We start from the raw sequence: 18,029 nt of genomic DNA on the forward strand, positions 1-18,029 counted from the left end.
AGGCAACATACAAGCCCTGTTTAGCTCTATTTCCTCAATTTCCATTCTATGCTGAGTTAATTCCAGTAACCAAACAACCTCAGTATACTAGCCCAGGTACTACAAATACCACAAGACTTCATATGATAACACACTCTGTCAACATCACACTGCTTCTTGTCCATACACTTGTGTGCTGGAGAAACGCCACACAACTAAATGGGCTAAAAAAGAAGGCCACATGTTGTGTTTTCAGGCTGCTTCCCTGCGAGGCCCTCTGAGACTGCATGTGTCATTAAAAGCTATATAAATAAACTTGCGTTGACATCAAATAATTAACGCCTGCCTTGTGCTGTCTGCTGTCGAGGCAACACGTGCTGGACACGTATTTGAATTTAGTGACGATACACACAAAAGCAAAGTGCTGAAGCTATGCAAACAACTCTTTTATCGACACGTTCAATGTCAGCCGATTCTCTTCTGGAGCTCTGCTCTCATTGGCTATTGCTGCTCTCTGTTCAGCAATGAGTGGATGAAAAGCTCCATTCAGACCTGAGTTATAAGATAATGTAGAAGTGATGGTTCTTACTGTCAAACACATATTGACTTATTGATCACTCAAAAAGTACTGAATGATATTTAGCACCGTGGTTCAACATTACGAGGTTAAAAAAGATTTAAAGGATAACGTGACCGCACAGATATTTTTATGAGCGACGGGAACCTGACCTTATAGTTTATATTAGCTACAAATCAGTCCAGAGTCATTGGCAATTAGGTCTAAAGATGATATTTAAGCATATCAGGAAGAGGAAGTAAACTCAGTTTCTATCTATAAAGCGTACCATTCACAGCTAGCATGAAGGACTTTCTGCTTCAGACCCTTCCCCTTCACCCTGAGCAGGTTAAAGCTGTCTAGAGGTTTAGGGACCATAAGATACATAACACTGTGCTCTTCTATAGAGCAGCAGAGGACAGGAGAGGAGAGGACGAAAGAGGAGAAGAGGTGGGAGGAGAGGAGAGATGTTAAGAAGAGGAAAGGAAAAAAGAAAAAAGGAGGTGGCAGGAGAAGGGGGACAGAGGAGAGGAAATTATAGGAAACAAAAGGAGAGGAGATGTATGGAATAGAAAGGAAAGAAAGGAGGTGGAGATGAGAGGACAAGAAGACAGGAAAGGAAAGGAAAGGAAAGGAAAGGAAAGGAAAGGAAAGGAAAGGAAAGGAAAGGAAACGAAGGGAAAGGAAACGAAACGAAACGAAACAAAAGGAAGAGAGGAAATGTAAGGAGGGCAGTTCAGGAGAGTGAAGGAGGGATGGTCAGAGAAAAGAAATAAAATAGAAAAAAATGAATAAAAACAAAGATTGACAACACACAAAACACTGTACTTAACAAGCACACATATGATGACTCAGAAAACATTTGAACTACATTATTATCATGATAGTTCATTTTGCTTTTCCCCACCACTAAGTTACTTATTTCAAATATCAAAACAAACAACTGCAGTGAAGGAGAAAGAAAACGTGTTAGTTCAAAGTTACACATTCAGACAGTGTGTGTGTGTGCGTGTTTGTGTGTGCGTGCGCAATGCTACAGTACTACATCATAGCAAAACCAGGAAGAGAGGAGCATACAGAAGGTTGGAGGTAAAGGTTCACCAGGTCAGCGTGACGTCGCAGGTTAACAGAACAAACAGGAGAATTACCGAGTGAACACACACGAGCAGAAATCTCACATTGTTAGAAGAAGGATGTCTCACTGTCATCGTGCCACTGAGTGCTGTTTGGTGTGAGGCACATCTAGTGCTTATGATAAAAGTCACACACGGTTTTAAATAGTGATTTCAAAAAGGCGACCCAGCTGAATCGTGTACACGATACTTCAAATTGAGCTACACAACAGCTTCAAAAAGAATTTGTACAAACATTTTTTAATGTGTGATTCAGTTAGCTGTATAACTATTAAAGTACTGTTGTTTTTTTTATACTGAAAAAATGGTGTAAAGACTTCCTTGTCAGTCTGTTCGTTGATGTCTTAATTCTTGTGGTGTAGCTAAATATGTCGTTTCGTGTCCATATATTTTTGGCTGTTAGCTGTGGGTGGAGCTAACAGCTAGGTGGCTGTGGCCACTGACCTTAAAGCTGCACTAATCAAGATTTTTATATATTGAAACAGATCTCAAATCAAATTGATTCTACTGAGGACCTCATGTTAGACTTTATGGGCTCATTGCTTTGGTTCATCATTTTGGTTTACTCTCATCAGCGTTGTTTCCAGATGCAGCAGACAGCTGCTTTTTGAGAAAAGTGCACAATCTGTGCAGCAGCAAACAGTAGACGGACTAGTTAGTGAGCATTTATCACAAACAGTCAGATATAACAAGTTGGTGGAGACCAAAACAAAGCTAAAAGGAGAGGGAATATTGGACTGACGTCAGGTGGACACAAACACAACTCCAAATGAAAGCTGTGTAATGTTGCTCCGCGAGGTGTGTAAATAAATGTTTGCTAGCAGTCCGAGAAAACAACCTTATGAGGTGATGTCAGTGTTTTGTTTAAAGCTTTTCCACTGCCCCTGAGTGGCCAAGTTTAAAATAATCACAGCAATTAAGAACAGGAGCAGGGACATAAACTTGGACAGGACAGGATCAACATCACACTTTGTGTTTCAAATTGAACGGTTGCACGGTGAACCAGAGCTCATTTTGCCCTGTTACTGCACACTGTGTTAACTAGCAAACCACGATGAATCATACCAAACCACACGCACAGAGGAGCTGACAGTGACACTTCCTTTTAAATAGTATAGAACTACAAACACATGCAGACCTGCTCAAACTGTGGAAAGCACAGAGGAGTAAACAGACAGTGAAAACATGGTGGAGCAATCAGAGGAGAGCGAAGGTTAGACTGAAATGTCAGTAGGAAGAGCCAATCAGAACGGGGCGTATCAATCATGTGACCAGGCTTACCTTTTAGCTATAGGCAAGTGAGACATTACGATCTAAAGGAGGGGGGGAGACAAAAAAAAAAGGAAAAGAAAAAGACGAAATAAAAAGAAAAAAAATGCATGGACAAAAATAAAATGAAAAAAGGGGAAAGAAAATTAAAACAAATCAGAAAAAATAATGTGAGGACATGAAAATAATGAAAGAATAAAAATAGGTGAAATCAAAATAAAAAAAGAGAGAAGAATGTTTGATCATTGTGCTGTTAAGTGAGGGGAACCTGTAAGTTAATATAGGGAGGGGGTGAGAGAGAGAGAGACAGGGGGTGAGAGAGAGAGAGAGCGAGAGAGAGAGAGTGAGAGAGAGTGAGAGAGAGAGAGAGACAGAGGGTGAGAGATGAGAGTGAGACAGAGAGACAGAGAGAGAGAGAGAGAGAGAGAGAGAGAGAGAGAGGGTGAGAGATGAGGGTGAGAGATGAGAGTGAGACAGAGAGAGAGAGAGACAGAGGGTGAGAGAGAGAGAGAGAGAGAGAGACAGACAGACAGACAGACAGACAGACAGACAGAGAAAGAGAGACAGAGGGTGAGAGGTGGGAGGGGGGTCTGTCATAATTTGAGCAAGGTTAATTTCAGAGCACAGGGTTATATATTCAGATTTTGTCCTGAATTGTGAACTTTGGACATGATACACGTATTAGGACTCATGTATCAGGCAAACTGAGAGGTGGCAGTATTGAATTGAGTGACTATCAGGAGGCCTGCTAAATTATTATCACAATAAGTTTTTGATCCTGTGGTCTGAAATGACATTTGGGGCTGAACAACACACTTACAACCCAATAAAGAGCAATGCAATACTTATGACAGGGGACTTGAGAACCATACAATATTGTGAATGAACATTTGGGGATAATAACAGTGTTTTATGTTACTCAGCCTCAAAGCAGGTTGATTGTTATTGTATAATTATTAATATTTTCGACACAAAAGCTGGTGAGATGAAGAGCAGTTGGGCAAAAAAAACCCCAAAACAATCAATCATCAATTATACACATTTTTAGACAAACACCCACAGTCACACCTCTGCCTGACCAGTAAGTAAAACATCATGTCTGTGTTATGTTAATACACAGTTGTGTTCCTTCATGTTGTACACTGTATATAATGCCTCTTTATAAAGACAACGTGTGGCTTGGCTGCAGAATCAAATTAACGTAAATAACTGCCATGTTGAATAATTTGATTATGTGTGAGTCGAAAGACAGCACACTATTTTAAATTACACTTAACCAGATACATTGCAGACAAAAATGATCAGCATCCGTCAAACAAACTTTACAGGATACACATAAGAGTCATACATTCGAATATGGCCATGTGCATGACTGGCATCGCTACAGCTGATCAGATGTCAGCTAAACAGAAGAAGGCTGAGCACAGCTTTGGACAGAAAACAGGACTCATCAGATACAAGACTGTGAATCAGACTGAGCTCTGTGTGTGTGTGTCTGTGTGTGTGTGTGTGTGTGTGTGTGTGTCAGCTCTTTAGTTCAAAACACAGAGAAACAGGAGGGTTGGTAGTTTACAGTACAGCAGGCAGGCTCATTATGGTATTGTCCTTATAAAGGGAAAGAGCAGCAGGGTGGAGTGTCACTTGCCTGACTTTGTTCTCAGGATCCTTGCATTTATTTAGAGTAAGTCAATAGAGAATTTATCTCTGGAAGCAAATCCAGGAAAAATGTCAGCGTTGTAGGCTTTCTTGTTAGTATCTCATTTTATTATTAGAACCCGGGATACGTCTCGGCACAAACACACACATCAAGTACAATATTTAGTTTCTTCACAATGTATGTTTTAATGTCACCTGCCTTTAGCTCTGAGTTCTTTCAAACATTTGTGGAAGGGCACTTTGGTTAACGAGCAGTTTGCAAGTTGCATTAGTCATCAGTTCCCTGAAAGCGTGCTATTGAGGACTTGATTGACAGGGTACTGGATGGTGCACAGAGCAAAAAGTTGTGTCTTACCTGTGTCAGAGGGCAGGTGTGTGCAGGGAGCAGGACTGTAGACACGAGCTGCGTAATCCTCAAATGTGGTCGGCTCCTGGTGGTGCTGTACGATGGTTTCGAGGTATCGGGCGCGCTCCTCATAGCTGAGGTCAAAGGTCAAGGTCAAACAATGACAAAGAAAGGACATAGATACCAACAGGATGAAAACGGAATGTGGAGGATGAACCCAAACATTTACCCTTAGAAAAAACGTGGCCAAAAATGTGGTCTGAAACAAGGTTTTCCCAGTGCGGCTACAGGGAAGGCGAAGTGCAGAAAAACACCCCCAACATAGTGACCCCTACTGGCCCAATTAGTGTCTTGCATTTGCCATGCCATTTGGCTCCGACACTGAGTGATGATGATCGGATGATGTCATAGTGATGTCATCAGGGTTATCTCAGTTTAGGCTTGAAGACTACAAATTTAAAAAAGCAAGTCTGCTTTACAAATGGAGGTGTAGACTTTAAAAGACATGGGTGCTCACCAGACAGGGAGGGTCTAATGAAAGATCCAGTTGCATCATGGGAAATGCAAGATGCCATTTTTTGCATGACTGTATGACCTTTACTATAGGGACTAAAAGTCAGGATATGTCGACTTTCGCTTTTCTTTGTTAAATCACAATTCCAACAACTTTACAGAGATGAATGAGAGATGAGGAATCTTTCGCACTTTGCACTGTTTTGATGTTTGCACGCAATTTACAAAAGGACCTCGTTCAGTCTCTCCTTTAACCAAATACTTCAGAAAAAAACAGGTGATATTCACACTTAAAAGACTGAAGTGTTGCCGGGTTGCCTAGTCTCTATATAAGGTAAACACAACAAAATCACTGGAATACAGCATGAAACAAACAACAGTATCAGAGTAGAATTAAATAACAGCATATGAAAAAATAATTGGGCTATGTAAAATAAAGTTAAGACTTGACTCCATTTACCTATTTCTTCCACCTGAATCTACTGAGTAACGCTGCACCCCGCCCCCGCCAAAAAGAGAAAATAAACCAAAGACCTTTTATCACTTGCTATTACAGCCTTCAGCAGTGAATTCAAAGAGAGAGGCGAAGAGATTCAGCAGAGAGCGGAGTAAATGGAAACCAGGACTTCAACTGTCCATCTATTAGAGATAACCTCATTGATAGGATGACATCTACCCTCTCTTCCTTAGTCCTACTCATACATCCAACCATAATGACAGCCATATGCAGCCGTTACAGTCTCTCTGGGACACACACACACATAACTCAGTCCCATCATCTCCCAACAGTATTACCATTTGCTCAGTGAGCTCCAATAACCAAGGATTTTCAATGAGTGCAGAGTGTGTATGTGTGTGTCTGCATTTGATAAGATTGGTTGTGAACAGGCACAATGTGTGTATGTAAGTGCATGTGTCCCTGTTTGAGTGTGTGATGGGATTAGGCCAATGAATCTTCAGAATGAAATCTGTGTGTTTGTACCTTAGCGCGCATGTGTGTGTGTGAGGGTGTGTTGTGAATGGGTTTGCCATCTGTAATAGCGCCCATGGGTTTTCTATTGGGTTAGAGAGCTGGTCTATGGGCCTCAGAAGGAGAAAGATTCAGGTCTAATGGTAACTGATCCAGTTAGAGACAATGATAATAACAACAATATGGCTCCTTTAAAGTGGAGGGACAGACTGCCCTGGCAGAATTAAAGAGAAAGGAGGAGGGTAGAGATGGAGGGGGGGTGAGTGGAAAACCTGGCCAAGCAGAGAGGAAGAAACTTTAATAGACTTTGCACAGATGATGCAGTTTGTCCAACATTTTACTGAAATTAACCATACTTGATTTCACAGGAGCTTCAAGGACTTTAAGAGCTCAAAATAGCAGTTATTGTTCCAAAAATACTTTTCAAGCCCTTGCTTAAAGTCATTCCGACAAAGCCAGGGAAGTGAGGGGGAACAAGGCAGAGAGGGAGGGGCTGGAGTTTAGAGCTGCAAAGGCAGCGAGGTGCTGAGGGAGGAAGCGAACTTGTAAAAAACAGGGGGAGGAAATAGCAAGGGCGAGGAGGAAGAAGGGTGAGAATCCTGCAGTGAGTCATAGAGGAGGTGAGAGGGGAGGACAGCGGGTGAGACGATGGAAGGAGGATATTCAAGTAACAACACGGTGCGGTGTGTGTGTGTTTGTGTGTGAGAGAGAGTGTGTGTCTGCCTGTCTCCTGGAGAGACTGAGAGAAGAGCAGCAGTCACACACAGAGCGTCAAGCCAGCGTCTCTCACACCGACTCTCTGTGATTTGCCTTTTCCTGCTTCCCGCTCCCCTGCATCGCACTTTGGTGAATAAATATGTGTGTGTGTGAGGGGGAGAGATGTGCGGATTTAATGCAATTAGGAACACAATATATAAGATATTCCTGCAAACTACACGCAATTATCTTGATACCATGTTTAAATATTGTGCGGTTGTAAGAAGCAGCTGGTCACAGATAATCTGCAGGTTCTCAGAAATGCACTGCCATATGAGAGGCCACTGTTCAGATTCCGAGAAAGTGAAAACATTTAAAGGACGCCGAAGAAAGAAGTCTACGATGGCAGGGGAAAGTGAAAGAAAGAAAGATCCACACAGACACGGTACCACCGCTGAGATAAACGACAGGAACATCACTTCACTCGTTCTCCGTCTGCCTCCTTCGTATCTCCCTCCTCTCTTTCTTCCGCTCAGCGTGGGTTTCTGCCTGTGGCCTTACGTCACCGTGTCACAAACACCAGCTCAGCCGGCAACATCGGCAGAGAAATGGATGCAAGCTTGATGCGACGCTGTCACGCAAGCAGTCGCATCACCGTCCTATCTGGAATAGTTGAGGGACACTCAGGTGTGTTCAATCGCTCATGCTAACTAGAGCTCCAGCCAGGTAGCAGCAGGGTGGAGCGACGATGGGAATCGTGTGAATCTGGTGTTGCATAAATAAAATGTGACACATTGCATTGTGGGATTGTTAGCAGAGAGATGTGCACTATATAGAGAAGAGGTGGCCATGGCCACTTGTTTAGATGTAAGCTAAATCTAAATTTCCATGCAATCACATTGTCATTCTTTGATCTTGGTGATTTGAGGCCTTTTTCTTAAGAACTACAGAAATTAAATCTGTCTGAGCTAAGTGGTAACCTTCAGTATTTGTATTTGACTTCTTGGTGCTATCTTGATGTCATTATCATTACTTTTTTTTTTTTTTGCATTTCTCTTCCCAATGAGCATGTTGGCCGAGCTGGTCTGTGTGCTCACCATTTCGGCTGGTTAAATTTGTGGGAGTACACAGGTGGCGGCAGATATCGCCGCTCATGTTATCTACTCACTTCTTCTTCTATTTGTTCAGAGCAAACTGCTGTGGCTGCTGGCAAATGCATCACTTTTTTTTTTTTTTTTTAACGGCGAAACATGTGGCTAGCACACAGCATTTTCAAAATGAAATTAAAGGTCCTCCTTTTGAATCTGCTTTTTATTTTGGAGTAGTATCAGCTCCACATCTTTCAAATTTTTATCCTATTAAGTTTCTTTTTGCGGTTTTATGGCAACCAAATATTTGGAACCTTAGAACACTCTTTGACTTTTAGCAGCGTTTTCTTTATTATTATTTAACCGTGTTCCTGCAGTTTGTTCAACTCTGCTTCCCAATTTTTATTCTGTTTTGTCCATTTGCATTTTGTGTGTCAACTCTGCATGAAAGTATCATTACTACTAAAAAAGTAGAAACCAGTGAGAGGTGAAAGAAAACAAACCTGCGCTGCATTCACACATCTCTCCCTTCATCCATCCCTCCCCCCATCCAAATGGCAGTCGTCACGATGAAATCGACTGTAATTGAATTTCTGATGGCTCCTCTTATTAAGTCATTAGCAGAAAAATATCTGTCTTTTGGAGAGAAAAAAGGGAAGAAAGAGGGGAAAATTATAAGGGAGAGAGAGGGAAAAAGGCTGGTGAGGGGAGAAAAAGGAGAAAGCAGAGCAGAGAAAGGCAGACAGGAGAAAGATAGAGGAGAGAGGAGGCGGATAAAAAGGCTCTTTTGTGTTGAGTCAGAAACTCATTTTCTTGTGCGTCGCTGAAAAGAGATGAGAGAGTAAAGTGTTCGTGCCTTCTCCATCTCCCTCCCTCTCTCTAGTTCAGCTCTTTTCTCTCCCTCTCTCTCCTGCAGCGCAGTTCATTGTGGCGGTGTTCGACTCCTGCGATCACTTGAGACTGATGGAGACTGGAGGAGGCGAGGGGAGGAGAAGGGGAGCTTGTTAGCGCATTAGGAGCTGGGCCCACCGCTGGGATGTGTGTGTGTGTGTGTGTGGGGTGATGTCTGTATGTAGGATTGTGTGTATGGTGTGAATATACTGCATATATGTATGTAGCTATACATGTGAGTGTACAGGACATACTGAGAGCTTTCAGTTCCAGTATTTTTTTCTAATTGTGTGGCATTGGACAACCACATCGTAAGAAATTAATGTAAAAATAAAAAAATCAAATAAGCTGTGGTACAGCCCTCTGAAATGAGCTATTTGGAAAAAACTCCAAAGGTATTTTTCTTCATTTAACATCCTGACTCTCAGTTTGCCCGTACTTTCTGACTTCCCCACCCTGTCTGTGGCACTCAACCCCAAGCCCACTGGTCCCTACTGACTTAAGAAATGCTACACATGAACATGTACAAATCTATACTTATCTTTGTTAAAAATGTAAAAAAGTAAACAATAAATCAACTACACACAGCAGGATGGTAACGATGCAGCTCACTGATGTGTTTGAGCTCTATGGCAGAGATGAAGCTGCATCAGGCTTTGGATACACACGTAGTGCTTTTTAGAATTGACCATATTGCCAGCACTACCCCTTAACCACTGCTATTGCAATGACAAAATATCACGTCAATGGACACCTTAGCGTCACAGGTAAAAACTGAAAGCTACAAGGAAGCTGAAGATGACACATTTAAAGCTACACGATGCAACTCCGCATGTGGCCCCAAATGGCATCTTGTCAGTTAAATGTAGACAGCACTCTCATGTTTAAGAGGCCCAGCTGGTCTGATTTATATTGAAAAAACACCAAAGCGATAAGAGAGTTAGAGGAGCCAGCACTGATGGGTCAAGCTCTCTCTGGACAGTGTTCACTCACGACTATTCAGATCTCCCCTTGAAGTTTTTAGGAACTGTTTCCTTTGGTCAATCAAAGTCACACCGTGATGCGCTCGGGTGGAGCAGCAGCATCCCTACTGGCGTGAAGCAGGACAGTCTGACCTGCTGCAGCAACAACTTTGTGTGAGTTTGAATGTGAACAAAGCAAACGTGTTATGTAGAAATGGTTCGTCGAGGTTTAACGTGAATTTTGAAAGGTAAAAAATGATATTAAAAGTGCAACATCTCAACTTCTGTCCATTTTCTAAATCTCGTCTACAAGATACCTCTCCTCTGAAACACACACGCAGAGTATCTCACTATGCATCTCACACACACACCCTATCTGTCCTCTCCACCCCAGGCATTGGAACAGACAACAGAGAGAAGGACATCAGAGGGATAATACAATTGGAAAAGCTTTACAGCGTGTAGTGATAAACCTGTGCGTGTCTGTGTGTGTGAGTGTGTGTGTGTGTGTCCATGCCCAAAGGAACAAGCTAATGGGTTTATATCTTTCTGTGATAGCAATGATATGGAGGCTTTGTGATTTCATTAAGAGTGTGTGTGTGTCCACGTACGCCAAAAGATGAGGACAGAGATAGGTTGGTCTAATGCACTACTTATTGTTAGGGCCCGATGTGCACGGACACACACACACACACACACACACACACACATCCACAATTGTATTTACCTCTATTCATCTGCTCTTTAACCCAATGCAGAAACAGAGACTGAGGAGAAAAACAGATGTGATACATTAATTGGCCCCTTGTCACCCCACTATTTCACCCTTTGTGTGTGTGCATACACACGCATAAACACGTACACACACAGAGACCCTCACCCTCCTCCCTGTCACCACTGGGGAGCCCTAAAGCTGCCAGCGCAATTACAAGCTTTATTTAACGGACACACACGCAGCAAAGAGCACATGTACACACATGCACACACACAGCATGGGTGTTGGTGAACGTCACAGAGGCCATAACAATAATTCCCTGATTAAGGAGATGGATCCTGTTCTTATCTGCAGGCTCTGCAATATTCATCCTCCACACACACACACACACACACACACACACACACACACACATCTGAATTGTTAATATGGATACGAGAGGTGACACAAAAAAAATAGCTATTTCTTGACATTGCTTTTTATAGACAGAATGACTGCATATATAATTTCTAATTAAATCAATAGTCAATTACTGATTAACATCCCTACCCCGAGCCCGTGAAGACCATTCTCCTCTTTCTTTTGTCTTTTTAAGGTCGAACTGAAGAAGGCGATTAGAGCTTAACACACAATTTGCAGTGCTGCTCTCTGTCGCGGTCTTGGTCATCCATGACATCCCACTCTGAATTTTAAACACCTTGTCACCTAAAAAATACTTACATTCACACACCCCGCCGCATTCACGCATTTACACCCACACCCACACACTACAGATTAGCTGGTTTACCAGTCAGAGGGGGGTCTGCTCCAACAAGATGTGATCAAGCCACTGATGGCTACAACTCATGTGTCTGCACAGCTCTTTGTGACAAGGTGTGTACGTGTGCACACAAACACACACAAACACACACACACACACACACACACACACACACAGGCACACTCAGTCATTACATGAATCATATATTTCAGATATTAGACCGCCCCCCCAAAAAAACATGATGGAACATGAACAACATCTAAAGTAATACTCCTTATTAAGCAGCAATTTGCCTTTTTCTCTTCTAAAAAGAATTCAAGTCTCAGAATGTGCCGCTCAGACATCGATGTGTGTGTGGAGGCAAATGCCTTAAATATCTTGAGTTTGCTGCTACGCCGTCACTTGTGTGACACTACTGCAGGACTTGCTCCAACAAGAATATGTAAGCACAAAAACAGATTAAAACACCTTTAAGCAGTTTTACTTATCGCCAAGGAAGTTTATCAGAAGGATTACGGAAACTCTACTGGCCCAATTTTCATAAAAGCCCATAAACGTTTTGAGCAGATCCGAATGACATCAAGGACACATTAATTATTTTTCCCTTTCCTTGACATTGAAACATATGGCATTTGACCTTGGCGAAATAAATGCCGTACATCTTAAAATCCAGTAGGTGGTTGTGAAGGTCAGTAGTGACAGAACACAGCCACTTGTAGAAATTCAATGACTCCATATCATAATGCATATTCACAGGTACCAGGAGTCCACCAGGGCGGCCGACACATGAAGCTGCTCATACAAACCTCATACGGAAAGCAGTTGTAATGGAGCACTTGGGGATATTGTGAACACATCCAGACAAAGACTGTGGTTGCTCTTGAAGATTTGCATATTATACAAAACTTGGCTGGTCTTTGGCAGACATCTGCACTCTTCCAGTACCTGTGTAGTTTAATTAATAAAACAGACTGTAAACGTGATACAGTAGGTTTTATCCTACCATAAACTATAGCAGCTTTCCAGGCCTTTACTATAAAACCACAAGGGATTAAATTCACTCATATTAATTCAGTTAGCAAGGTGAAGCAGAATTCAGGTAAAAATAACATATATATTTTCTAATTTTCTCATGAGTTTTGCAAAACTATCATGTTGATCTGCTTGAAATTATGCATCAGTATAAGGAGATCACAGTGCTGAAATGTGCTTGTGGAACAGACTGATATCCTGAAAGGATCTCTTGCTCTCTCACACACATACACACACAGTCACTCACGCACGCACTTCCCCAAGGAGAAGTGAAAGAGATTAGCCGTGACCCCTCCTCCTCACCCTTTTCTTTTCATTTCCTCTATCTACCCCATGGGAAACAATTAAGCACAATCACCTCCCCCCTCTGCATGTATTCACACAGAGACTTGTATTCATTTCCTTACCCTTAACCTCCAATACACAAACCCTTAACCTAATCCTAATTGTATCCTAAAGCATCAAAAACCACTCAACGTGTGGTGCTTTTTGCAGTACAGCTGCTCATAGAACACTGTCTTCAAATAAGAAGAGACAGATGAAATATATATCAAATTCAGTTTCCTCAGTAGTAGTCTTATTTCTCTTTGTTTCTTAATCAGTCTGATTTCTAAGAAAAAAGAAAGCAATATTTTTTAGGAAATATCAGACATTTCGATGCGATTCAGGGACAGATGCTAATATTTTGAAACACTGGCCCCACGACAATATAGGGTACGTATATTCTGTCAGAGATAAATTCAGAATAGGATTAGAAGTGAGTTTGTCTCAGCCAGCAGCAGTTTACAAGAATTTGTCAAATTTTAAGGTATGTGGCAAACTTACAGTTATATGACATACTTTTGTTTAAGCTTGGTGTATTGATAAAGTATTGGTTTTAAAGTAAAAGTGTTGGTGAAGGCTCGCAGTATGTGAGCCTTCTTGCTTAGACAAATAAGACACAGCGATGTGCTCAAGAGAGGCCCGATAAAACTTGCTGGCCACCTACAGGGGATAGTTGGTGGCCCCAGAGTAATATTTTTTGGCCATGGCCGTGCTTAAATGTCAAACCCTTAGATTTTAACGCACCCGCATCAACTCAATTCCTATCATTGCAACAATTCGATCAGATCAAATACATCATGACGCGACCTGAAGACAGGCAGCAGTGCAGGTTTCTTCAATGTCAAACAAAGTGCTCCTTCCATGGCTGATGGGTAGTGGAGCTCAGGCAAGGTTAAGGATATCATGACCCTGTTTCAGCATCAACAATAACAAACTGTCTTCAATTTGTAAGGTTTTGCCCTCACCTTTCTACACTGGTGAGGAACACACACTCTTTGTCGCACACAGCAGATTGTAGCCTCACTGGGACAATAGGCTCTATTGTGGGAGCTGGCAAAGGGAAGGCAGGCAGGCCGCTAGGCGTTTGGCTGCTCTTGGTGAGTGCGTGTGTGTGTGTGTGGATATGGGGGATAATAGTGCTACATGCCCAGAGCTGCCATCATTTCACTGGGAACAGGGTGTGAAAGAGAGGGAAAGGCAGTGACACACACAAACACAGCATCGCTATCACACTGAGCCATATGCTGACCCCAGCCTCAGTGCAGCTATCTCTGCCAATCAACTACTAGAGGGGATGTCCCTCACACACACGTATACACACACACAAGCTCTAATCCAGAGTGCGAAATATATACACACACACAAACGCATGCAACATAAACACCATGAAATACACAACTCTAAATGGACGGATGATATACATTTGAAAATTCATGCACAGAAACACACATACATTCACTTGCTGGAACTTGTGCGCGCGTGTGTGTATGTAGCAGCTTAGTGTCTCTCCAACATTGTTTCCCAGAACCACAATCACCCAGGAGCAGATGGAGAATGGCCACAGCTTTCTCTCTCTCTCTCTCTCACACACACACACACACCAACTAACATACATCCTCACACACGCTGACACCTATCTCTCAAACTCTCTCACACACACTGTTATCAGATGATAGAGCGGCAGTTGGAGATCCAGCTATGTGAATGTGTGTGTTTGGCCGGTCCACACTGGTCGAGCACACGCAGTTCAAAAGAACTTGGGGTCACAAAAATCAGACTCAACTTTAACTTGGTAAACCCAAATTTTACTTAAAAAACTGAGTTTGAAGCAGTAGCCTTTGTTGTGGACTATTTTCATATACATGTGTGTTCATGGTAATGAAGGAATGGGGCTCACTGATGTGTTTTTGGAGCCCCCCCCCTCATTTGCACTTGCATTTTCCTGATATTATCCGATTCCGCTGTGGTTAACTACAGGAGGAGGAAGATTTGTTGCTGTGGGTATGTGTCATCAGAGAGTAGAAAAGTTTTAAAACTCAGTGTGTGTTGCACGTCGCTGTGACGTGTGAATATAGTGAGGGCTATCAGGACAGCGGCAGTATGTGTGTGTGTGCATGTGTGTTGGGGAGTCTTGGATTGCTTTTCTTGCTGCAATGAGCTGATATGTGAGATAGAGCTGTGCTTACACACAGCTGCCCCAGCAGCCTGGCACTGTCTGTGTGTGTGCGTGCTGTTGGATGGCTCTAGTCATGGTGAATGAAAGATCAGAGAGGGAAGGCAGATGGACCGCCCTGAGGGCCAGGAGACAGGGAGAGAGAGGGAGGGAGGAAGACAGACAGAGAAAGAGAGAGAGAGAGGAAAAGAAAGAAGACAAAATGCCAGTTAACCACTGACACACTTAGTCCTGCCAGCCTTCTTTCCAACCCCCCCACCTTTGTTTCTATGTCAGCTCCTCTCTGAGGATACCTGATGTTACCATGCAGCACCAAAACACAGAAGACACACAGCTTGATGAGGCACTTCAGGGGCACACATCTAACCCTCATGAGCAGTATGTGCGCTAATCTCCAGGAATGTCTGCTCTTATTTCAAAAGAAAAATGTAAAAGCAATGCACTATATTTATCTTTAAGGCACAACCTCTGCTGCTGCTCCTGTACTTCATGAATGAACATCTGAATTGCTTTAATGGCTTTTAAATTCAGTGGTTATGGAACCAGATCACAAACTTGGCAAATTCAGTTTCAGATGCAGTGCAGCTCACAAAGCCCTCCACAAAGAGACTCATATATATTCATGTTTTGCGTGTTTTACTGAAATTGCATGGCCCTGTCTTGTCTTCCAATGTGTTGTCCAAAACCTTTATGAACTCTCAAAAGTTGAGCAATTTTCAGAGATAAATTGCAATGATCAGAAAATATGGAGCAGCAAAAAAAAACAAAAAAAAAAACTGAATGAAGACTGAAAAGTAAAGAAATCTGAATATGACAACATGACAGAGATCGGAGGAGAAACAGATATGCACTGAGATATAAGGGAGTTAAGAGAGACGAAAGAGAAAATACAGGGACAGAATTAGAGAGGGAGATAGAGAAATGACGATAAGAGCAAAACAAGACAGCGGTAAAAAAAAAAATTAAGGCACAACGAGATGAAGACGGATGTTAAGAGAGAGACGGCGCACTGGAGAGATAACAGAGGGAGAAAAGGATAGAAAGGAGTGACAGAAATAGAGGGCAGAGTAGGGAGAGGAGAAGAGACAGAAGAGGAGAGGAGAGAGGTGTGTGTAGCAGAGAGATGGGGAGTCAATAATGACTGATTACTGTAATTCAGCCTGTCAGAGACATCGACCTGCTGCTGCCGCCAATCAATACACGCCAGGACACTCGCAGACACACGCAAACACCTAGAAACGAGCATGCATGACACATGTGTGTCATCAGGCAAGTGTACATCATCATCATACACACGTGTGTGCACACACATACACACACACACACAGTAGGTATGGATATACATCAACAATGTAGGAAAGAAAAAACAATTGTAAAGATGTCTACATGTCTACACACTCACAGGAAAACACACACACACAAAAAAAAAGAGGGTTCGAGGGGGTTCGCTACAAGCTACAGCCCCAGACTGTGCCAAACAATGTCGAAGTCTCTGTCTCGCTGGGTGGACGTGGCAGAGCAAAATGGCTTCTTCAACCTCATCCTTCCACGACCCCCCCCCCCCCCATGCTGCCACCACCTTCTTGGCTTGCGTCACCTCTCACACTCATTATCTACATGAGGAGAGACGGGGAAAGACAAGAAAGGGAGGCGAAAGAGGGGGAGAAAGACAGGGGTTTAAAGAAAATTAGAGGGCAGAAAGTTGGACAAGCGGGGAGAAAGAGAACATAGAGATGAAGGACACCAGGCAAGCGGGGAGTAAAGACAGACAGAGCACAGTGAAAGGGTGATGGGAGAAAGGGACGAGGGACACAGTAAACAAGGACAAAGAAAGGGCAGGCGAAGGAGGCAGGATATCAGTTATGATGAACTACTGACAAAGAAAGGAGTCAAGTTTAAAAACATGGCTTTTAGAGAAGAAAAGAAAGAAATATACAAAATGTTCTGTATCTAAAAATGTTAGACTGGATGACATGACGTGGGGGTCATATTAAACTAGTGAATTAGACATGTCTTTGAAAGCTACGAGTACTACCTTTTGTGGGGAGTGAGCTTTTTACTTCAAGGCAGTGTTTGGGTTATGGGTTTATTATGGTTTGCATTATGGATTGTACAAGTTTTGTCCAGTGCTCCTGCAGTTGGTGTAGGCTATTTTAGTTGTCACTGCATGGCTACCTGTTGCAGCTGACACCGTATTCTTGACTGGAGGCCTAAACGCTTTTTGAAAAGGTCTTCCCCTTTCACATAAAATGCATAAAAGATGCTCCTCAGACTGTTGGTGTTGGTCTGTCAGAGGCAGCTGTCATTCCTTGTAAGCAGCTGTGACATGGGCTATGGGATAGCTACGCTCCCAGCACCAGCCATAGCTAATTACAGCTCTTTTGCCTGTGCTGCTGCTTGAGTTGCTAGCGTCTTTGTCAAGCCCACTGGCTTCAAAGTTTCTGCTGGTTATTTACTGTCTGGATTCCTGACCACTAGTAGCGCTGTGGGGCAAAGTTTTTTGTGGCGGGAAGAAACGTAGCACTGTACCAATAAAGGCACTGAAGGGCAAGCAGTGCTGGTATAATAACTTGATCTTCACATGCTGAGATGACTAACTGTGCCCTTTGCTAAAGCAGTGCTTCTGGCACTCACCCAGAATTCATACAGTCAAAAATGGCAGTTACACTCGTAAATCTTGTTTTATTGTGATGCAAATAAATTAAACTTACTTGGATACAAAGGGCAGAAATGAAGGGAAAGAGAAAATATCAGACAGACAAGCAGGGACACAGGAAGAAAGTATTATTAGGGGATCAAATTGCTTTAAGTGCCGTTTAGAAGAAATTCCAATGATGAGTCAGTAGCTCAGCTCGCCTCTACAGGGGACGCTGTCACCTCACAATGGTGTGTGTGTCTGTATGTGCACTGCTGTTCCTCTGAGGACCCCGTGTCCATGTGAGTCTAATCTTTTGTCCACGTTTGTT

At 42.7% G+C, this 18,029-nt stretch overlaps 1 protein-coding gene across 6 annotated transcripts in view; it reads right to left on the reverse strand.

Moving 5' to 3' along the window:
• The window catches only part of ralgapa1 (Ral GTPase activating protein catalytic subunit alpha 1), a 65,830-nt gene that overhangs the window by 3,808 nt on the left and 43,993 nt on the right, over positions 1 to 18,029 (reverse strand). For 4 of the 6 annotated variants that reach the window (XM_041954602.1, XM_041954606.1, XM_041954601.1 and 1 more), the window contains one exon: positions 4,949 to 5,073. In XM_041954602.1, the coding sequence (XP_041810536.1) occupies positions 4,949 to 5,073 (125 nt within the window). Of the gene's footprint in view, positions 1 to 2,949; positions 2,982 to 3,114; positions 3,206 to 4,948; positions 5,074 to 18,029 lie in introns of those variants that run through there. The other 2 variants (XM_041954604.1, XM_041954605.1) reach the window with 2 other exon arrangements.

Source organism: Chelmon rostratus, chromosome 15 (genome assembly GCF_017976325.1).
Source record: "Chelmon rostratus isolate fCheRos1 chromosome 15, fCheRos1.pri, whole genome shotgun sequence".
Taxonomy (NCBI): domain Eukaryota; kingdom Metazoa; phylum Chordata; class Actinopteri; order Chaetodontiformes; family Chaetodontidae; genus Chelmon; species Chelmon rostratus.